The sequence below is a fragment of the Morone saxatilis genome, unplaced genomic scaffold (assembly GCF_004916995.1).
Source record: "Morone saxatilis isolate NCDOM2014 unplaced genomic scaffold, NCSU_SB_2.0 Contig20, whole genome shotgun sequence".
Taxonomy (NCBI): Eukaryota; Metazoa; Chordata; class Actinopteri; family Moronidae; genus Morone; species Morone saxatilis.
In genome coordinates, this window is record NW_023339763.1 from 6,161,241 (window position 1) to 6,185,325 (window position 24,085).

The 24,085-nt window shown below is 40.3% G+C and overlaps 1 protein-coding gene across 2 annotated transcripts; it reads left to right on the top strand.

Moving 5' to 3' along the window:
- LOC118331239 (proline-rich protein 7) lies at nucleotides 1-23,753 on the top strand. 2 transcript variants are annotated; one of them, XM_035666042.1, is made up of 4 exons: nucleotides 1-249; nucleotides 8,475-8,936; nucleotides 9,864-10,426; nucleotides 22,106-23,753. In XM_035666042.1, the coding sequence occupies exons 3-4, from the start codon at nucleotides 10,078-10,080 to the stop codon at nucleotides 22,753-22,755; spliced, it is 999 nt and encodes a 332-aa protein (XP_035521935.1). In that variant the 5' UTR covers nucleotides 1-249; nucleotides 8,475-8,936; nucleotides 9,864-10,077; the 3' UTR covers nucleotides 22,756-23,753. The 2 variants fall into 2 exon arrangements, with proteins under 2 accessions (XP_035521935.1, XP_035521936.1); XM_035666043.1 differs by lacking the exons at nucleotides 1-249; nucleotides 8,475-8,936 and having other exon boundaries at nucleotides 9,726-10,426.
- The last annotated feature ends 332 nt before the right edge of the window (nucleotides 23,754-24,085 follow it).

Here is a 24,085-nt window from a genome sequence, read left to right on the forward strand (position 1 = left end):
GCGGCAGCACCGCGCAGGGAGGAGAGGGGAAAACGGAGGAGCTCACATCCATTAACGGACGATAACTGGAGCCGGTGGACAGGCCTATGCACACACCGAGAGGGAACAGGGCCGGTGGAAAGTCTTGTTTTAACCTCGGTTGCTTTTGTTATTATTATTATTTACTATTATTTTTTTTAATTTTGGACCCCAAAACTTAGATGGCACGGAGCGAGCTGAGTGCGTCATCTCGTCGGAGGAATTAAAAAGGTGAGTTTTTTTTTCTCCACCGAAATGTGGCATTCAAACAGGGACCTGTAGTGCGTGTGGATATGAGCTGTGAGTTTACAGCGACGTTAGGGTTTGTTTGAGGTATTCCATTACCTGCGCTGTCACCTTATCTTATGATCTCCAATGGAGAGCAAGGTCTTCCACTTCAGACAGTCATTGATTGGTCTCAGTCTCAGTGATGAAAAGCCCTCCTGCCGTTTCTCTCATGGAGGTAATTAAAGAAGGGACATTAAAAAAGCAGAAACCCAGCAGTGCGTCTGAGCAGTTGCGTAATGTACAAATCGATCAGTATGGTTTTTGGGGGGGTGATTTGACGTGATTCAGTTGAATTCCGGACACGGAGCTGCTGAGACACCCTCTGTGTTTATCTTCCAACAGTGAAGGCGCCAAACGCCTAACAAAGACTTTTTGATTTCGTTGGCAGCAGTTTAATTCTCTGTAGCACAAATACAGGACATACAGGGGGCCCAAAACACCCAGGGGTCCCTGAGGAATGCTCCAGGTAACTTACAGCTGAGTATATGTTGATCAAATACTTAAGAACAATACTGACATACTTCATCTTTACTGGACTAATTTCTTTTTCTACTTGTGCTCCACTGCACCTCAGAGGAATATATTGTACTTAACTACATTTATTTGACAGCTTTAATCAGTTTTTACTTACATACAAACATGATATGCTCATCATGACGCAGTACTTCTCTACCCAGTAGTACACAAAGTACCTAAAGCTGACTTTGACAAACAACATTAAAATACTCCTACATGTATTCATTAGTGATTAATACAGAGTAATATAATATTATATATACAAATGAGCAATTCTGCATTATGAGTACTTTTAGCCTACTTTTAATTAGCCTTTACTTGTAATGGAGTATTTTAAGACTATTTTATTTCTACTTTTACTTAAGAAAAGGACCCGAGTACTTCTTCCTCCACTGATATAATTCTTATATATAGTTTATAATAAACCAGCCATTTATATAACCTAGATTAGGTTAAGTCCATATTTAAGTCATCCATTTATTTGAACTCTTAATATTTGTTTATAATAGGACATTTCAGTCCATATTTACGTACGTATTCAGACCTTTTGCCAATATGACTCAGTGTGTAAGCAGGCCAAGGACTTGCTTAAGGACCCTCTGGCAGCACGACACAGGTGTCTTTCAAGGATAAGACAACACACGACGCAGGAAGCTACAGACTGGAAGCTGCAGTATGACGTTTAGGTGAGCAGGCGGTCCCCCAGGCCTCGAACATGTGTTAGCCTTGTTAGCCTAGCCTACAGTTTACACAAAATAAACAAAAACAAACCAAGGACGAATTCAGTTTGAAATGAAATAATGGTTGAAGAATGAGGTTAAAGTGCTGACTCTCAGCTTTCATTTAATGGGTGTTAACATTCACATCACAGGAATAATGTAGCTTGTTACAACCCCCTTAAATGTTCTTACACACAAGTGAAACAGAATCAACGAGGCAAATGAACTTCTTAGCCATGTTAGCAGGGATGTTAGTACACCACTTTGTTCCACACTGGCAACAAGTACTCCTAATAACTTTGCTAACCCTCTGACTTTTAATTTAGCGCAACCATCAAGTCAAACTTTTAATTTGTGCTGGCACTGCTTTTGGTTCTTCAATGCAGGTTTATTTCAGGTGAAGCTTTTAAAGTCAAGCGTAGATAAAAAGAAGGAAGCCACTGCAGCCAGCCGGGCTTCCCAGAAACTACTAACAGAAACAAAACATGACTGACATGACAGGGTCCATCTTCTCAAAAGTAGGCTGTGAAAAGAAACAAGAGGCAGCTGAGTCACATCAGTCTGCTGAGACTGGTACTTTCCTGCCCTCCGTTGAAGGGCAGGCATGAATTTGTGTAGGTCAGATTAGGAACACCTGTAGAAGAAATGCTACATTGCACCAACAGGGGGAGCAAATAACAGCCCTCCAGTTTAAAGGCACAGAAAGTAACATAAACTTAAAGCCATTATATTTTATATTTGTTAACAGGTCATTTGTTGTCAGGTGACTGTGTAAAGTGTTGAACTCTCAGACCTTAGCAGGAAACACTCTGCAAGACCTGAACTGCAGACCACAGGACTGTCTGTTTGTTTTTATGGGTTTTTACCTTCAGTCTGATCAGTAGTCTCATGTTTCGGGATATTCCTGTCAATTTTCATACTTGTATGACTATTTATGCAATTGTAGTACGTTAATGTTTGCATTTACATCATTTCGCCAGACAAAAAAAGACCTGGCCTAAAGAGCTACACTGTTTTTTAAAAACTTTAACTTCATAGTCACTGTTTAGGTTTTGCTCCTTTTTGTTGTGTGAAAGCCAAACTCTGAGGTCCTCCTTATGGAACAAGTGTGTTGTCGAGTTTCAAAGAATGCAAGGACACCAGTAGGAAAAAGTCAAGAACTCATTTCCTGAAAAAAGTTTGTGATCATAAGATTTTCATTCGACACCGACCTCACGCGGGTCCACTGAACATGTGTTTTCTTTTTTTTTTTGCTCTGAGTGAAATGTGATGACAGACATGCTGCTTTCTGAAACCTCAGAGGAGATGAAGTGGCCTGCTGTGGCCTGGAGAGTGTCCTTGAAGCAAAACACTAAATCCTCACATGATCAGCAGCTGGATAAAGAGATAAGCCTGAAACTGGATAGTTACAGGTTTTATGTCCCTGGTTAGGTGTGTTTGAGGAGGACATCTTAATTAAAGATGTTAGAATTAAAAGAGTTTGAACGTGTATGGGAAGGAGATGAGACACAGAGCTGTTGTTGGCCTACAGACAGCAGCTTGAGCTCGGGGAGCTCTGCAAAAGAGAGCCTGAGCTTCTGAAGGAATAAACACCCGTAGTCACACCAGATTCTGCTCTGATCTTGAGCCGTTTACTGGCAATAGGAGAACTCGGGGATTATTATTTTTTAAACTTTTGGGATTAAAAAGTAGATTTATCTCTGCTCTCTCTTCTCAACCTGTCTGCTGCGAGCCACGGAGGTGCCACCACCGCTTGTATCTGTCTTTGTGCGCCCAAAGCTCTATGAAACTTACTTCATATTTATACAGAGACAGGCCAAAAAAAGGAGATTGCTCTGAGGAAAGGAAGAGAGGAAAGTGGCGTACCTGGCGTTAGTTAGTGGCGTTGATTCTAGCTATCGGTTTTAGTTTACTATAAACTAAGTTAGCATAGCCCTGATTGATCCAAAGTCCATTCAGAAAACAAGCATTTTAAAAGTTGTTTGCTCGTTGTCTTGCGCACAGACCCGACAAAGTATGAATTCAGACTTTTTACAAATTGCCATAATGATTGTGATAGCTATTTTGATCTGTTTATTGACATTAAATCACAGCAAAATCTGTTAATTTTAGGCTCATACCATGCAAATATTTGCCTTGCGTTATGTGTATGAGTACAAATAAATACATATGATCCTGCGACTAAACTAGCACGTAACACGAGACGGTCAGAACATACCATTAGAGCTACACAATTAGCCAATTAATTGATTCCTCGATAGAGAGACATTTAAGTTAGTTTCCAAGCAAAAATGCCAAATATTTGATATCTGATTTGTCTTACTTTATGGTAAGTTCAATATCTTTTGGTTTTTAACAATCAGTTATTAAAATAGTTGTTAGTTGCAGTCCTATGGAAAACACTTTGAAGACTATTAAGAATTAAAAGTCAGCAGGCAAACCTCAACCTTTTAAACACAAGAAAAAAAAATATTCACAAGATCCTTTTCACAACATTAAGTTTGGTTACTGTTCAAGTCTGAGTTGAGTACACTACAGGACGGAGAGGTTGATCATGGCCCGGTTCTGAAAGACTTTGTTGAGTGGTGCAACAACCACATCCTGAAGTTAAATGGTCACAAAACTAAAACCTTTGACTTCAGGAAGAGCTCCCACGCAACCTTTCCAACAACAATAATGAAGGGCTGAGGTGGTGGAGTTCTTGGGAACACTGATCGACAAGAACTTGAACTATGACCTCAACACATCTGCTGTCTGCACAAAGGTTCTGCAGAGAATTCACTTTCTGTGCAGACTGAATACTTTAAATGTGGTTTCAGCTGTACCGGTAGCTGCGACTGAACAGTTTCACTGGCAATGCTGCTGTGCTGGCATGCCGAGTGTAATAAAATGCAGTGCGTAAGTGTTGAAAACATTCCTTTAAATGTTTAATCATATAATGTCCTCAACTGCTTTTATATTTTTTCTATTCACATTTTATTGTTGTCCTTCAGCTCTAATTCATAGTTCAAATCCAGATTTTTCTGGCATTCAGTCCTTTACATCAGAAAGAAATCCGTTTCCATTTCCGATTGTGGCCCATGTGAGAAAAAGATAAAAGACAAAAGACGGATAAAAATAGTGTGTGTGTGTGTGTGTGTACTGTACATGTGTTTTGTTGTACATGTGTGGGTGTGGAGGTTGAGGTCTGAGTATTGCTGAATGCAGGAAGCGTAGGGAGTAAACAAAGGCTCTGTTCCGTATCAGTGCTCATAGATTGAAATATCAGCGGCTGTGTGACCTCATGAAGGCTCTCTGCTGATGAATCACCTCTGCTGAGCAATTTCAAATTATAATAGACACAGGGGTGTGATTCCCAAAGGTGACATGGAGGTGGAAGATGAAAAAACATGACATGAACACTGAGGCTCCACTTGTGCTATGAATACAAGTGTAATACTAAGTGTCCAATTAAAAAAAAAACGACACACCCCTCATAACTCACAAGTTATTTTGTTTCAATTCTAGGACGAAGTAGGTGTTGTTTTCTCAGAGGAAAGATATCTTACTTCAAAATTTCTGTAAATGTCATGTTTTTGGTTAAACTTGAGTGGTGACAGCATGAGATGTCGCAGGCGATGGGATGAGTCACGACTGTTAAGAGTATTTCAAAGTGAAGGTGATTCCCTGAGGAGCCGTTCAGACGGGAGGGGAAGAAATATTACATTCATAATCTCATCGCTGTTTTTCAAAAACTTTCTCTCTTCTTGTCATTTTGCTGTCGCTGACAACTTGAAGAACGATGACTGAAAATCTCAGTGAGGGCGGCTCCCCAAAGCTCATGTAGAGATAATGTCACCTCAGGATGCATTAGGGGTGTTGTTACCATACAGGGAATCTTAAGTAACTAAAACTTTTACGAGCAGTGCCTGAATTGGACTAAAAGAGGTGCCAGTACAACCCTAACCCTAATTCTTTTAGTGTTTTCTATTCTTTTTAACAAAAACATTTTTCAGTGTAAAGCTAGCTATGTTTTTCTATGGAGACTCAGTCATGCAGCCATTTGGGAGAACCTCAACAACACTGCTGTACACAGGGTTTTAGAAATACTGAGGTGGTTTGGGGGGATCAACGTAGTTATATTTAGGCAAATATTTTACAACAATTATTGTATACCCCTCGAAAATACTGAGGTCCATGTCTTGGTGACCTCAGTGGTGGTACTCAAAAAGAAGTAAGGGTACTTGTGGACAAAAATCAGAAGTGTCAGTCCTCAGTACTGGTAAGAACCGTTTCAGGCACTGCTTCTTTTCAGCACACTAACTTACGGCTTTGCTTCTCCAGCTAAGGCTTTTATTAATATATCGGCTTTTTTATCTCCTGTTATTTCCTGGGCATTTAGGATTCCTTGAAATTGCTCCTTCCAGTCCCCTAACTCAACTTCACTGTCTGGCCCTTTAAATTTGGGCACCCAAGGTGTGCCAGGATAAATTGGCATCACCATTCTTCCCTCTAACTTCTATGACGCCTGGGTACTGCACACTACTCCCAAACTTGTATCCTGCCGACAACACCAGAAAATAAATGGTCCAATTACTATGAAGTTGTCCAACAATGCCACCTAGATTTCCAAGAGCTGAGGAACTCTCAAGCTGGAGTTGACAGACAACTTTATAGTAACTGCAGTCGTAAAAACGGTAGAATAAACAAAACAAAAAAAAAGTTTATTTTAATGACTCTCATATTAAAAACACATTTCAACCTCGCAGGAGCCTCTGGAGGGTCGTTGTTTGACAGCATCTGATTACTCACCTCCCAACACAACACAATGATGAACAAGACTGAAAGTCTCAAGTTTTTATTTTCCACATTTATGAAATTTTGGTGCAGACATTCATGGTCCCCAAAGGATGATGATGAGCCTCTGACTTTTTGTCTTGCACCACAACAGGGTTGACATTTGTGGTTTTTATAAAAATGTATCAATAAATTTTAGATGGACTGCAGTGGAAATTTTAGTGCCATCATCAGGTCATATATATCAGTTTGTCCAGTGCTTGGGTTTCTGACTAAACCTACAAAACTAATTACATTCCCACCAGTCTTAGCTGTGTTTAGTCCTAAACACACTAATTTAGATATGATAAACATGATAGACATTATACCTGCTAAAATCAGTATGTTAATATTATCATTGTGTTATGTTAACATACTGACATTAGCATTTAGCTAATATTTATAGACTCAACATGATAACACATCAAACACATTACCTGCTAAACAACAACATGTTAACATTTCCATTCAGATTAGCAGTTAGCTATAGTTGTACTGTATGTTTGAATGGTGAAGTGATTTCAACTTCAAATAACAACTTTATAATCTCTGATAAGTTGAACAAAAGTGATTTGAGTCAACAAAGAGAATCATCATTGCCCACATTAGTTAACATTAGACCAGGTAAACATCTGTATGATAGCATGCTGATGTTGGTATTTAGCTCACAGCACCAAAGAACTTAGTCTTAACTCATTTATCGTTAAGTTGGTCCAGCGACTAACCCTTGTCTCAGAATGGAAACACTGCTAAACTGAAACTTTCTATTATTAACCTCTCCACCACCAGACAAACCGTTATACAATTAAATATAAAATTATCTGTCATCTTCAGACAGAGTTTCTAGGTGTCAGATCACCAGATGGATGTCTGCAGTCTAATTAATGCCCGTCTGTTTGGGGTCATTGACATGAAAACCTGCAGGACCTTCTGTTCTGCGGCTCTGGTCTGATTATACTGGAACTTTGAAGGAACAAAACATCTAAGTGTCCAGAGGAGTATCTGCACCATCATTGGGAATGACATGTTAACTTGTTCTTGTCACTGCGGTGAAGAATAATAATTTTGCAAAATCAGTTCTGGTTCAGCTAAAAATTTGCAGACATCAGCTGCTAATCAAGATGCAGAAACCCTGCACAGATTGGAGCACATTAAGGAAAAAGGCTGTTTGTGTGTGATTATTCTCCCGCGGTTATAACATAAAATTATTCATGTATTCTGTTTTCCACCATTTAGAAGCTACAGACTGTTTCCCTTTAGCCCATTAATGCTTTATATATATAAAAAACACATTTATCAGACACAGCGTCAGGCTGATGAAAGAAGTACCCATACCATTTACTTAAAGGATCAGTGTGTAGGATTGAGTGGCTTCCAAAGGTAAGGTTAACTGAACACCACTGGTGCAAGTATTTGACGACCTGGGAATGACAACAGGCCTTTAGGAAAAACTTGTGAAAGTCCTCATCCACAGCCAGTGTTTGGTTTGGCCGTTCTGGGTTTCTGTAGAAATATGGCGGACTCCATGGAAGACAAACCGCCGTGTTCTGATCCTCCTAAATGTTACACACTTGACCTTAAGCCATGATAACATTGTTCTCCTGAAACTTAACAACAAACTACGATGCATCTCTAATACTAACCAATTTGTTTTTGTAAACCTAACCAAGCTTTTTTGTGTGACAGGCTTTTTATTTTTGTGATGGTTTTGGGAGGCAAGAATGTCATCCTTAAAGGATCAGAAAACTTGTTGTGGTATTCACAAAACATTTTATTTAATATTGGAGAACTAGTTCTTAACCATCAATAACATGAAAGGAAGGAATAACTGAGGTAATTTCATTAGTTTTAATAAAGATAATGATGTGTCTTTTTATTTTTTGTCTCTCACTACATCACTGAATATTTTCTCTGTGAGCTGCTCTCTGAAGTGTGAAACTGATACTCACCCCCCGAGGTCAGCGTCATAATCCTGCCCGAACAGCTGAGATTTAAAGACACATGGCCTTTGTGCTGTTTTTACTGCTCTGAGTTCTTACTGTGTTGAAAATATTGTCTGAATTTGTCCTCTGATAATCACTGACGATGGTCTCCTCTCTTCCCTGTGTGCCTTTGTAGAGCAGCGTGAGGCAGAGGATTCCTGCTGGGATCTGAGAGGGAAGAATTTGGTGTCCTGGCGGTGTAGACAGACCCCCGACTCTGGTCCCTCGCAACCTTGAAGGGACCAGCTTGACTTCACATGGACAAACCCGTCTGAGAGGGACTCACACATCACCTCTGGGGTTTTTGGTGCTTCTGATTGGACGTCGCATCAGTTTGTCTGACCCACAGGGCTTTTGTTTCTTCTAGTTTCAACTTTTTTTTCTCCTTTCTCTCTTGGACATGAGGTTCTGCCTCAAAAATCAGATGACAGTGTTGTTGCAACTGTATTTTCCATCTGAAAAGATGGAGAAGTTTACAGCCGCCACAGCTTCACCAGCTTTTCAAGAAAACTGAGAGGGTGGATTATTGAAAGGAGTCTGGTGGAGCTGTTTGGAGAGTTTAAGTGGATGTTTGCTGCTGCTCAAAACACCTGCCAAGGTGCACAGTTTATTTGTAGTCTGGAATAACAGTGTGTGTCTGTCAGTGTGTCATGTTGGTGTTTATCCTGAGATTCAGACACATTTCCATGTAAATGAGAAGTGCTGCAGAGGAGCTGAACATCTGAAGGGATACAGAAGATTTGCAAACCAGATTAAATAAATCTAATATTCCAAAAAAGCACAAGATTGATTGTTTTAGTGAATTTGGTGGTGGTGCAGCAGATCATTTCTAGAGATATAATTTGGACAAAAATCATATTTTTTTTACTCCCATTTTCAACTGTCACGCCTTAAACATGTAACGTCCTGTGATTTACATACATTTATCTCCAAACCGAGCAGACAGAATTGGTTGTGGTGAGACTAACGAGCCATCATCGTCGCTGTTTCCGAGGCAGTTAACCTCATCATTAACTTTTTGCATTCAGGTCCTCTGTGCACCTTCTTCTAGGAAAAAACATTTGGATTAGATTTGATTTAATAAGAATGTAACTACATATGATTACACATTTTATTGAGGATGCTGCTTTTTATTGACGGACAGACCTTCATAAACACAACCAAGACTGTAAATTCAGAACGTCTAATGTTCAGGCATGTCACAGTTATGTTTCTGAAAAGATAAAGATTCTACTGTATTTTACTGTTTTTAATTGAAATTATTATTATTTTTTAACTTATTTAGGCAGTTCTAGTCCAGTTCTTGGATGCCTTTTTTCTTTCAAACAAGTTTAAATCTTGTGAAGTACTGAGTGATAGAGCTGCCATCTTGAAGCAAACTTGCCACTGAGCTTCGAATCAAATTTTTTGTGGTGATTTTGAAGGATTTTGTAACTTTAACTGACTTAAATTTATCAGTATTCAAGTTAAGTTGACTGAGACCCAACTATTAACACCTTTTTATCACCTGCTTTTATTTTTTTAGTTCCCACATTGGATTACAGCCTTCAGGATAGCAGTGTCAGCACTTTAATTGGCAATATAGAATTTGGCTTATTGACCTTGGAGAGACGAGTCACAAGCTTGCCAAGTTTCACGGCATCCAGAGGACAACAGGACATCACGTACATCTCGTCCTGCACGTCTGAAATCACCTCTTCCTGCCCGGGGGGAAAACTCTCACTAGTCCCCTCACCGCCATGGTGATGTCGCAGGGCACCTACACCTTCCTGGCCTGTTTCGCTGGCTTCTGGTTGGTCTGGGCCGTCATCGTCATGCTCTGCTGCTTCTGCAGCTTCCTGCAGCGCAGGCTGAAGCGCCGCCACGAAGAGAGGCTGAGGGAGCAATGTCTGCGAACCGTAGAGACTGAGCCGCTTGGCTGTCACCCTGCAGGATACCCTCCTCCTCTTCCTCCTCCTCCACCTCCACCACCACCTCCACTGCTGCCCAGGGAGCCACCGCAGTTCTCCCCGCCTCAAACCTTGTTGCCGCCTGTTCCTCTGCAGGTTCCTCATCCCATGCCGCAGGCAAACTGGATCAGCATGCCAGGTAACGTGACTGTATTGTTGTTGTTGTTTGGTTAATTGTTCTTGTGTGTGTCATTCTGTTGATTTTCTTTCCTCAAGAGAACATTAGGTGAGGAAAACATGAGTTTTTAGAAGGTTTATGTTGATTCATAGTTGTAACACTCCACAGCTTTTAATGTTAATTTGAATAGTTTGTTTTTTTGTTGTTTGAATGGTTTTGAACGATGTGGTTGGTAAAGGGCGGTCATTTGACTAAAGATCTGAAGTTGGCAGATAAAGGAGGCACTAGTAGGAAGGTAAGTAGGAGGATTTTAAAGGTGATAAAGTGCAAAGTCTTATTACTGCCTCAGTATATACTGTATCTGGCCTCTATATATTTCCCAATTTTGAGTTTTGGGAGGTTTCCAGACATTTGGTGTTTTACACCTTTCAGATCACAAGAGCAAAGAGCTGCTAACAGGATGTGTGGGTGTTGAGTGGAATTAATTTATGCTTCATTATCTTTCTAAAATATTAAGCTGTGGCTGATGAAAGGCTGATGATTTATGAATCATTATGTGTTTAACTTCACCTACCGTGATAATCATGTTTATTCTACTTGTTGTTTCCAGTAACCAAGCAAAAATCAAAGAACTTTTACATATGTGGTATTATAATATCTGAAATAAGAAATTAGACATTTAAAAGTGTGTTATGCAACTCTTGCCGGAGTAAAAGCTATTAGTTTAGATGCTCGTTTAGACGAGACAGTTTTCCAAACCCAACACACAAGCTCCAGACAGCGATACTCACAACTCTCCTGCTACTATATATATATCACAACAACTGCATAGCTTTTCAAACTAGAAAGCAATATCTGAACTCTCAATATTTTGGAAGAATTTCTCCTACAGGCAAGTAATTTAACTTTACTTCACACACAAATCCTGGCTGGATTGGCTGTAAAGGTGCTGTGTAGCTCAGTCCGAGCCACTTTGTTTCCCAATTACAAACAGCGCACACAGAACGGCCAGCTAGCAGACTGTGATATTTGCTGAATTTGACCAAAAGTGTACTGAATTAGAATTGCTGACCCCACCTTTAAGTACTCAAAAACAATTATTAACAAGTAAACAACTATGAAAAGTCTAACTATGACACAAACTGCAGCAGTGAGTCTGCAGGCAGCAAAAGATCATATATCTGGTACATGAACAAATCTGGTGAGCCCTGAATCCTCAGTCCGTCTCTTCGGTATTCTTTGGTGTGCAAGCTGCAGTTTGGCACGAGAGGTGTTGAGGGCAGCGACTTTGCACGGGAGTATGTCCATTTCGATTTTTGGCAGTTTGGTAACATGAAAGCTGAGTAGGCGGGAGAAGGCGAGAAGTTTTGTCACTGTCAGACTCAGAGTGTGAGGCTGTGGCTATTTCCTGAAAGCACTGGACTGTGTTTTCTCTTTTTAATTCTTTTCAAAAAGGTTTTAATTGTTCAAAACTGCCCACCAGCAAACCCAGCTGTCTTTGACTCTAGCTCCAATAATGGATGAAACAATCTGTGATCAACCGCAAAGTGTTTTTCCTCTCTTCATCTCTCTTTAAACTTTAGCAGTCAGCAATAAAAATATCAACTGCTGCATCCATTAGTGTCACCACCTAACTCTTCCCACTATTACAACATTAATCACTTCTCTACGGCTGAGTGTAAAATTACTGACAAATACCAAACCTGTCACATCTTATTTGCTGTTTATTTACGGCCAAATGCATATTTTATTCATATCAAGACTATTTGAACTCAGGTTGTTATATCAACAAAAACAGAGGAAAAATAAAATTAATTCACAACATGCATATGAGCAATTCACATTCAGACAGAAAAGCAGAGGACAGGAGGAGGATTACATTATGCGCTGTGTCAGATTTTTTTAGACTCTTCGGTTCCCAGCTTCCACCTCCCTGCCTGCCGGGCAGCGTTCCCCCGCGGGGCGTCATGGTGACAGCTGCCGCTGAGGCGTGGGTGGTGTCTGTGGAGGCCGAGTGGTGACGGAGCAAGCAACAACACGGCCGGGCTAAACTAAAAAAGAAACAGAAAAGCGAGAAGAAAGAGACAATCAGAGGGAGAGTGTGGAGTCAGTAGGAGCACAGCTGGGTGAAAGAGAGGCTTTTTTCCATCAGATCTTTATTTTAAAGTTTAGATTTTTCCCATATGTATGCAGAAAGAATTATTGATCACTTTAATCATTCATCTGTGAAACTCCCTGTTTCATTTGTACATAACAGCTGGCAGCTGTCGACTACAACCACAGACTGACATTGCAAGTCACCAAGCTGCTCCATATCTGCATTTTGCAGTTAAATGCTTTGCTCAAGAGTGCCTCAATTCTGCAAAAGAGAGGAGTCTTTCCTCTCCAACATTACACAACCTTGCAGTCCTCAGGCTTCTTTTTTTCCCACCCAATACTTGCCAATCGCTCCTCAGCCCAAGGTCAGTGTGTACAACATTTTTTATGATAATTCATTCATGGGTTTTGGGAACATTCTGCTTCAACCTCCAGGCAGAAGTAAACACCAGGCAACTTTCTTTTCAGGAATTCAAGCTTCAACCTAGAAAGCTGGAAAAGCGCTTTCAAAAGCCACTGAAATTTGAAATGAAGAAAAGTGCAACTGCAGTGAAAATTATTGTCAGCAGTAAGCTGACAATAAGCTTCATGAAGTAGAAGCCCAGGCATCTCATATAAGCACCCAATTAAAATCCTACAAACTCTGACAGTAGAGCATTAACATTTGGTATTTGCAACATCAAACACTAACTTTAGAAACTTTAAAAAGCAAGTTTTTGTTGTGTTGATTGCATTAGAATTTACTTATGTTCGTGGTGTAGTATTTAACAAATTTAGATGGGTATGAAAAATAAATCCTAAATTAACTGCAGCAGAAAAACAACCAGAAAAGCAACTAAAAAGACTTAGAAAGTAATGATGGAGGAGGAGCAGCACAAACCCTCAAAAACACCCAGAGTGCTAGGAAAAAGAAAGAATGTGGGAAGAAGGATTTTTGGAGAGTGAAAGCTGGAGTGAGTAAAAGCGCATCAGCTGCTGTCAAAGATGGTTAATGAGCACAGACAGACAGTAACGGATAAAACAAAAGGTTGCTGGAGTCTTGGTCACAAAGCAGACTGATGAAGAGGTTTAGTATCCAGGCAGCAGCAGAGCTAAAAGAGAGGCAGGTGCCGACCAGCTGAGCACAGCAGAGGACAGAGAGAGACGCCAGGAGCTGTTTCATTCGTATACAGAGGGGGAAAAATCTGATTTCTTTCATGACATGATGGGCCACTTTCATAAGTGGTACAAATCAGATACAGGTCTGATTTTCTTACAATGCAACCTTACTTTGAACCTTCATATCAGAATTCATGTGACTTTCAGTCACTCAGCTACGATGGAGGTGGAGGGACGGTAATGCTTTAGACCTCACAAATTCAGTAGCTTCCACTGCAACCTATCAACCTGTAAAATAAACTGTACACGTTGTCTTCAGTGGTCTTTGTGTTCGCTTCTGTATGACAGCATGCTCCGTGTGAATTCATATGACGTATTATTGTTCTTTTGGCCATGTGGGTCAGTTCAGGACCTCAACCTGTTCACACTGGAATATGATATTGACCCTTCTTCACTCATCTTCCCTCTCTTTCTTCCTTTCCATCTCTTTTCCTCTCCGCCTCTTGTACGCTCTCCTCGCTTCACCTCCTCTCTGTTCCAGATTTTAACACATTCCGATTGCTAGCCTAATTTTTGTATATTTTTATCTCAAAAGCATTATTTGGAATAACAAATTGGCAGTTATTATAGTTTTATCTTTCCTCCTCTATCTCCTTAACTCTGCATCCTCTCCACTCTACCTGGCTTGAAAAGATGTTTGTGGTGATATTGTGTATTCACTTAACACTTGCTAACCTCTGGCCCGAATTTTCCATGGCTCTTTTCTCTAAAACTTGTGCCAGCAAGTAGTCAGTAGAAGAAGAAGAGTGAAGCCCTGTCTGTTGGCCAAAACATGCACAATGCTCTGCTGCCTGGTCCTTCTTTCCAAGTGAAATATTGTTTCACTTTGTGGACTGAGAAACCTGTGATTTTATTTTGGTAATGGTCTGTCCGTAGCATCAGAACCCCTTTCTACATGCATCAACGTTGCAAGAAGTTATAGTCATAAATTGACCTATAACCAGCTTTAAGCAGCATTTTTACGATTTACTTTAGATCTTGGTTGTTTTTAACAATATATTTCAACCGGATAAAGGATTTTAGTTACAGGACATCTGGATTTTAAGTTATCAGAGGAACAAGCTAAGCTAACATCCTTTGTCTGCTGAACAGTGTCAGACAAAAACAGATGATTAAGATGAAACTGCTTTATTCAGGATTTCTATCGCTTTTAATCACCGGGGTCCGTTTGTTTTGAAAAGGAAGAGACCTCTGTGCATATTTTTGGCTCTCGGTACAAACCTCCTGAATGATGAACATGAAATCGCCACCCCTACAGTCTGCCACCAGCATGGCTCCAAGTTTCAACATCCCTGCATTGTTCTTTGATGTGGGTGTTAACCGCTTCAAATTAAAGCTGGAATTCAGCTTCAGCCTAATTGTCACTGCGTTTTTTGTTTCAGGTTGATTAATTAGTAGGCAGCACCAGAGATGTGATTCAGTCCAGTATTGCTTGTAAGAGAGTGCTGGATGCTCACAGCGAAGATACGCTTTCAAACATCTGAAACTGTGACAGGAGACGTTAAAAACAACACTGGCTCCAGAAACACAGATTTCATGCATCACTCAGCTGTCATCCCACACAGCCAGCATGTCTTGCTCTTGACAGGCTTTTGTACCCGAGTCCTGACCCACACATGATGTTCACACTAGGAGCAGCTCTGATAAGTCGCTCAGTTCAGACCAGTGGTGGGTGATTATCCCTCCTCTGCAGCTGCCTGCAGCCACAGAGTTTTGAACCGGAAAATCATGGTTGTTTCTGTACTCGGTTTTGCCTTTGATAACATTGATGAGGGAAACAGATGTGGAAAAATAGTAACGGAAAGGTTTAGATGAGATAAGGAAGGAGAAAGATGGAAGGAGATGAAAAGCGAGATGAAAGTGGAGAGGCATGAGATAGGAGAAGAGGTGTGAGAGGAGATATAAGATGAAGATGAGATAAGAATGAGATGGGAGGAGGGAGATTGTGGGAATAAGAGATTAGGGAAGAGGAATGAGATGAGGAGATACGGATACAATGGAAGAGAGACCAGATGAAATGAGAAAAGATGTGACAAGAGGGATGAGATGAGGATATTAAGAGATGCAAGTGAGATGATCATATGTAAGATATCAGGTAAAAAAAGAAGTGAAGAAAAGCAAGGAGGAATAAGAGGCAAGCCAGGAGATCATTAGGGAGCAAGAACAGAGATTTAGAGAGGTATGAGATTAGATAGTAACATCTGAAAGTAAATGAAGAAAAGATGTGACAAGAGGGATGAGAAGAAGATTTTAGGAGGTGCAAAAAATGAGATAAAGAGATTAAAGGAAAGAGATGATAAGAGGTAGAAAAAAGAAGTGAGAGGGATGAGAGGGGGGGGGAGAAAAAGAAGACTTATATTTAAAATATATACTGTACCACCATCACTGATATAGTGAAATATAGCTGTTGTGCCTGTTTGGAACCTAAATGAGCAAATGAATCTATTGCTATTCTGTGTAATCCCGTAACTCACCATGACTAATATGTTCACTGCGTTTTATGCAGTCGCTGTCACACCATCATACGTGTGCTGAAATTACTGTATCACATACGTTCTCCTCAGAGAACTGGCTGCAGCTTCATATGAAGCCTTCCTGATCCTCCCAGTGGAAACATCAGTCCCATGTGTTTCTGCTGACATTGTTTCTGTGTGGCTGATGTTTATTTAAAGCTGTCCTGGCAGCTGGTAGGATTGTTTACAGCACAGAGATTTACAGGGGAGTTAGGACAGAGCTGAGAAACAATGAGAGTCTGATCCTGAAGGTATCTGTGAGGCATGTTGGAGGAGGCATGGATTCTGGCCAGGTATACACACACAAAGACACACATTTGCATCTATAAATACATCCAGCTCCATGGCAACAGTTCAACAAACAGATGTTGATTTATACCAGTAAGATATTTGTTGTTTTGGCGGTAAACAGGTTCAAGCTGAGGAATGAGTTGTTGGTGTAATTGTCAGAGACGGACTAACAGACAGCAAGCGTGAACATACTGTACGCCAAAGCAGCCTCAGCAGCAAGAATGCAAGCATGGAAACTGCGGGGAGAGGATAAGGGAGTGAGACAGAAAGATGTGGCTTAAAACCAATTCATCATACAGTAGCAGCCACGAGTATTCAGCAAGCATTGGCTTTGTTCATATGAGACTGCACTACAAGCTTGAGAATTATACAGTTACATTAGGCAGCACAGTGAAAACCGTGTTTAGGAATTCAGTGAGCTATGATGCAGAGCAGTAGCATTTCACATTTTTTTCCCGCAGTAAAATAAACACTAAATGTACATTTAAATTGAACATAAAGCGTATTTTAATCTTGTTTATTCACCTAAATGTGAATTCTGGTTGTATATTGACTGTTTTTGGAGTCTGTTCACCCATCAACAGCCAAACAAAGTAAAGACAGATACTGTTACATTTTGGGTTTGGCGGTAAAATAGATGTCTGGTAAATAATTTGGAATCAGTATAGGGACAGGTGATCGTTGTATTTCTGCACCACGGCATACACTACATTGTGAGCATTTCGCTTCCTATACGAGTGACGAGATTATGTGAATGTTTTTCGTCTCAACAACCTGTTGGCACAAATTAATTATCTATATCAGGTTTTAGCTACACAGACTGCAAGTTTATCTACATAAATATACATTTTGGGGGGGATAGATTAATAAGTGTTTCATATATCACAGAGAAAAGGCAAACCGCTATAAAAGTAGTATAATAATTGTAGTTTTTCCTCTTAAAAAATGTATCTGGATAACCTTTGGTTTATTAACGACCTGTACAATTGGGGGACTGCTCGTGTTTCTTCACCCATCTGACATTGCTATAGAGATGTTACCACGTTCCCAAATCTTTAGTAAGTACAAAGATGATAGAACCAATGGTCAAAACCAAGAAACTAAGACTTAAATTGTAATAAAAACTGCAAGAATGCTCTAAAAACGACCTCAAAAAACAAAAATCCAGAGACGCCAGCAAATCTGTTATCTCTCCTCTCTTATGTAACTGTCACTTTCACCTGGTAAAATGACAAAAGGTTGCTGTTGGCAGGTCAGATCAGCTGTCACTAATCCACATTAATTCCGTTATTTGTTAACAGCCCAAAATAAAACTGGTCTGTTGTCTGTTTTGCACTCTGCAGGTGCACTGCATTTAGTCAGATTGTTGGTGAAATAAAAGAAGCCTCACTCTGTAACTGTCAGTGGACTGAGTACTTTGTAGTTTCAACAACTCTAGTGGACTGCATCAGGTCAATTTCAGGAGTTCCAGTCTTCCACTTAATCTTTCATTCATATCATATAGAGACCCTGTAGTCCAATTTCCATGCCAGTCAGAGTAGCTGGAACATCTCAAAAATCACAGACGACTTTCACCATTTTGTAGAGAAACTGCAGCTTTGGGAAGTTATTTGATATGTTTGTCATTTTGAAAATTCTAGCATGGATTACATTTTATGGTGCAAACTTTTTCTTTTCTTCAGAAGAGCCTGTGCAAGAAGCTGGCCAGAGGAGTTACTGTTAATATTTCAGGTCCAGTGAAGTCTCTGAAAGCAGGAGGAGAGTTTGTGCAACATTTCGACAGATATTGATCAGAATCTGGGCATATTCATCAGCCTGGAAATAGAAACTGTCTTCAGTTGTTCCGGAAAAAAAAAACTGCTTTAAGACTCTGTTCGTTGCCCATGGCTGTTTTATCAGGCCAAAAATCTTTTCCTTTATACAATACAATACATTGAAATATTGAGTCTACCATCTTGCATTTTGCCTACAGGCTCTCTGTCAGGCCAGAGGTATTTTAGAAATGTACGGAACGTTTATTGCAAGGTAAATGCTGTTTCCAGGTGTTATTTTTGTGCTTTGTTTCTCTACAGTAAAACCAACATATTCAGTTGTTCTTTACTTGAATGTCATCCTGAAGAAAATGGCAAACTAATTTGTATCGTAACAGATGCGTTGCTAAAATGCCACCATTTTCCGACCAAAGTACACCAAAAGTTTAACAATTTAGTGCTTTGTTTTCTGTTCAACCACGATGGGAAATTGTATCTGTTAGAATAAATATCACTTTACTTCAGCTGTAGCAGCTGAAATGCCCTCAGTGTAATGGAGTCTGACTATGATTCATGTTTTACTAAAAAGCACCAGACCAGCTGAAAAACATGCGCTTGTTCTGAATACGCTGAACTTCTAAATTTCATTCATTTCACTCGACGAAGTCACTGCAGTTTTTTTAATTGGTTGCAAATAGAAAAAAGATTTGGTTCTGGCCAGTCTTTCAGTGTAATTAGCAACAGGTGTGAATGGTCCAATTATTGGAGAACAAGCTAGGAATCTGCTAACTGCTTGTGTACACCAAAAGTTCACCAAAATTCCAGAGAATGGTGGGAAATGTTCACATTCTCACTGATTAGAGAGTAGAAATTAGCAAATCAGAAATTATGTTTATATACAACTAATTTGCAACAGAAAATAAAAAACGTTTAATAAATAATCAAAGGTTTTGAAGGAAAATTAATGTTGACCATATTATGCTTTCTATTTTTCTGTCAACTTGTCTGCTACAGCTACAAAATGGAGAAATTTATATTTTATATAGATTTTTTGGTGTCATGATGGCGTCCTGTGGTTGTGTCTTAGTTTGCAAAAATAACATTCCAATATCCGTCTACGGAGATCTTTTTCTGATACAGCCAATTGAATCTTGAATAAAGCAGCAACATCAGCACTGTATCACAGACAGAGCAGACGGTTACACTGAGCCAGTCAGCAGCAGCTACACGTCACATTAACGCAAAATATCTGAGCTTACAATTGTAGTGACTAGAGCATTATAAAACTCTTCTATGGTTATGTCGAGGCACTCGTGGCTCTTGGTAAGGGTTCGGGAAAGATTGAGGTCTTAGTCTAATACAGAAAAAGTCTGCAGTGACTTGAGACACGTGCTTATTAAAACCTGAATCTTTCCCTAACCTTAACAAAAGTTCTTAACCTAAACGTAGAGTCTGGATGTTTGGTCTCACAGTGCTGTGTCCTGTACACCCACCATTCACCCTGACTAACCTCTTGCTACTTATGTGGTAATTATCATTCAGTCTAAACCTTTGCCTATAAACATAATCCAGGAAAAGATTACCTTCGTCACCACAATGTAATTGGGAAAACAATTTGGTAATATATAAGTAATTTCTAGTAAACAATGTTGGAGGAAAAGGATTGTTTTGTTTGAAGTATTGACATATTTCTGCTGAAATATAAGCCTGTCTTAATGCCAGCAGTCGTTTTGGTTGAAGATATAGACACATACTTTTATCGGATATTTGCTGTGTTGACTGATATTGGCAAATAAGATGCCATTCACTGATGTTTATCTGTTGTGTCACATCAATTTTGCACTGGCTAGATGTTGTGTTGGTTATTTCCAACTCAGATATTGTAGAAATAATCGGTTTTCCAGCACTGGCACAAATTGCATGCAAATACAGATGTGCTCCATGCAGAAGCACGGACAGCGAGCGGCTGTTTGGCTCTGCGTGTCACATTTGGATTTGAAGACAAATAGAATGAGCTGCAACAAGGCAGAGATGGTTATCTTTGTGGATTTCTTTGTTGCCGGCAAAGAAATAACAACAAAAATTCATCAGTATTGTCATCGGCTATTAGTCATATTGTTATTTTAAACATAGGTTTGATGCATCCCTACTGCAAACATAGCTTTTGGAATATGTGTCCACACTTTTCATGGACAAATTGTGCAGATTGCGTGGCTGTTAGAAATGAATCTGGTTGCATTTAACACTGTCTTTGAAATCACTCCCTCATTCAGTCCTCCCAATATAGTAGACACTCAGTAGTTTGCTCTATAGTGAGAACTGAATGGAAATTTAAGACACTCATGAATCATAATTTTGCGTCATTACTGACACATTTAGTGTTGCATGACTGTAACTTTCACATATAAAATGCTTTTGATTATGGGGTTGATTAAAGTTGTTGAAGCTATGGACACATTTTATGCTGGTATAACTGCATCACACGTACACCACAGAGGAGCACTAAAAAGCATCTAAATGAGGCATTTACTGTCAGACTTAAACAGGAATGAACGCATGTATGACGAACGTGTATTTTATGTGTCCATGTATCTTGTTACACAATGTTCTGCATTGCAGTTGCTCCAGTAGAAATTATAAAGTCGTCAGAGGCAATGTCCCTGAAATAGGAGCGAGTGATAGAGAAAATAAAATGTGTGTGAGAGAGCGATACTTGGTGAAAGAAAGAGAGACACAGAGAGTTCAGACCAAATGTGCTGTGATGGGTTTTGTTCCCACAGCTGAACACACTGTCACATGTATCACAGCAGGACTGTGTTTATTCAAATCAATTGGGTTGTGACACATACATATATCTTGAATGTATTATAGGAACTGGTTATAGACTGATTATCTTGCATTTTTAGATTCTCTGCATTGGCTGTATGCTGCACTCACGAAGCAGATAAACAGTAAATGTGCAGACACACCTGCTGGCAGCCCTTTTCAGTGTGGCTGCTGTGGAACGACATCAGTGTTCCCCTTAATGAGTTTTGAGAAGGTGGTGAAAAAGTTTCCAGCCCTGTACTGTAACTCTCATACATCCCGCTGAAAACATTTGCCTAAATTTCCTCAGTCACCATCGTCTTTTTTCCCATCCTAAATGACAGCAAATTCAACCTTAAAGATTAGGGTCTAGCCTTATATATGTGTGTGTATATATATATATATACATCAATTTAATTGTCTATCTTTCTGGTTTGCCTCAGCATTCTGCAGCCCACTGCTCATGTTTATTAGTAAAATCTAGTATATATATATATATATAGTAAATTTTTACCCTAGTCATGGTCCCTTGTCCTTGGGATGATATAATAGTAATTGTAAGGATTTTTTTTTGTACTGGAAGAATGTGCTGATATTGATATGTTCATGTGTGTCTGTATAGTTGTTATTGTGATAGAGACTGTAATGATGTTGCATGTACATGAATGTTTACAGTGTCTGGTGGTTGTTCTGTTTGTACCTGCCCAGGGACTGTAGATGTAAATAAGCTTATAGCTAAATCTGGCATAAATCACGTCTTCTCATTTTGAGATTCATGTTTTTGTGCATGGTCCTTGTTTAATAAAGTAAAAATAAGTAACATAAATCTCCCTAGACTCCGTGGGTTATACAAATATAAAACCTTCATGGTTTAAAAAAATCATACCAGAAAGCGTACTGACAGTATACAGTCAGATATGTCCTATCAACAGTTCTACAAGTGTCTCTTTATAATGGATTTTGGGCTGGAAGGGATTTCTTTGTTGCAGTACTGTGTTTGGCCTCTGAGACAAACTGGCAGCAAGGCTGATTTGCAAACATGTTGGTATATTTGTGATTAATCCCAGTCTTCTCTTATTTTTTAGACACAGATATATTTGGGAAGCCGCCCTGCTATGAGGAGGCAGTTCTGATGGAGGATCCTCCTCCGCCCTACAGTGAGGTCTTGGCTGACCCACGGGGGGGCACCTACCTGAAGCCTGCCCCGCTCCGAGCTGCTCCGCAGCCACCTCCTCCCAGGGAATACCAGGATCCTGCTCCGGTCTTCACATCTGAGACCAGCAAGCCTCCTGTGACAGCCGTATTCCCTGAGCGAGCTTACTCCTCCCTCATACGTCTGCCTTCGTCCCAGCGCTGGGACTCCCTGGGTCATCTCCTGTCCAACATGGACCTGAACCACAACAACCTTACCCCGCCGGGGGGGCGGTCCATCCAGGCTGCCGCTGCAATGGCTACCATGCCCCGCCGAGAACCCAGGACTCACCATGATGCACTTGGGCTCAGAGGAGGACTACAAGGACTCCAAGGAAGCATACAAGGACTCCAGGGAGGCATACATGGACTCCAAGGAAGCATACAAGGACTTCGAGGAGGGATACAAGGATTCCAAGGGGGAATACAGGGGTTCCAAGGAGGGTTCCAGGGGCTTCAGGGGGTACATGGACTGAGGGGACTGGAGCCCAGCTGTGGCCTGCCAACAGCCTTTCCCCTGCTTGGTCGGAGCACCGCTGTCTAGACCTGGATGCTTACTGGAGGAGTCTAACCAACCAATATGTTGGTCTATCTCTGAAGAGCCTTCAAGCAGGAGATCTATCCTGTGCTGCTCCGTGTTTACAGCACTAACACTGCTAGAAGTAGAGATTTAATTACCTAAAGAGCTAAAAGAGGGTTCAAATGCTGCAAAGGCGTCAGAAGTTCAATTCCCCGTGCAGCTCTGTGGGCGAAGGGTGCCACTTACTCTGCTGGGACTGCGGCTTTCAGCTGTGCGTGTGGATAAAGGAGGAAATTATCCACCGTTTTCAAACCAGTGTTGTTGAGTCACAGATGTATCCTGGTGTCATATCGAAAGTTAATTGAGACTAGGTTTTTTTTAACAGCAGAGGAGGAGAGAAAAGAACCAGTAACGAGGTAAAAGGAGGAGCAACAAGCACAGCTGTTTCTCTGCCTTTAATCTGGACTCCCTCTGCCTTTATTTTCATCTCTACCTCCCCCTTTTCGTGTCGTCCTCTTATTCTGTTCATCCCTCCTCTCTCTGTGACTGAGCAACCTATTGTACCAGTCTGCCGTTGCCATGGCTCCCAAGAGCTGTCTGTTGCCCACAACGACCTCTCCTCTTTTATCTGCTCTGATTTTTGAAGACTGTGTTCACAGCTTGTCTCCTCTCAAGGACTGTGAGTATTACACTTACAAAAGAACACGTGGTGACCTTCATTGTCACCCGGTTTGTGACATTAGAGCCCCTGGGCCAGTTTTCCCTGTGAAAATCAAAACAAAGGTAGAGTGCAACAAGCTAGCCTGAGAACCAAGTGTACATGGATTGCATTTTGTAACATGCTGCTTTGTTGTTTTCAATGTCGTCTTTACTACAAACTGTTGGGTCAGCTTGGTCATTTATGTGAAAAAAACTTTCTTTTTCATGTATACATTTATTTAGCTTTGTGACAAATGCCTTTTTTCTTGTGAAATAAAAACATCTTCACCAGTTGGGCATCTTCCAATAATTTATGGAGTGAAAACAAAGGACCAAAATGGGACTAGAGTGTTTCTGCAATATACCATTGAATATCGGATCCGTTAAATCAAAGATAAAGCCATTAACTTCACTACATGTCTTCAGGATTAAAATGCAAAAACTCATTAACACTACCTAATTATATTACTCATTTTTTTACCTTCCATATTTTCTTCGTCATTTTTTTATTGAATTTTTCTTTATTTTCTTCTTCTATTCTTGTTTGTTTCTACTAGTCTTTGCCTGATGGTTTTGATTACATTGTGCAGTGGTGGGAAAAATAAGTGAAAAGGGCACCAGCCTGCAGAAAGTTGTGATGCTTTCATGGTGAAAT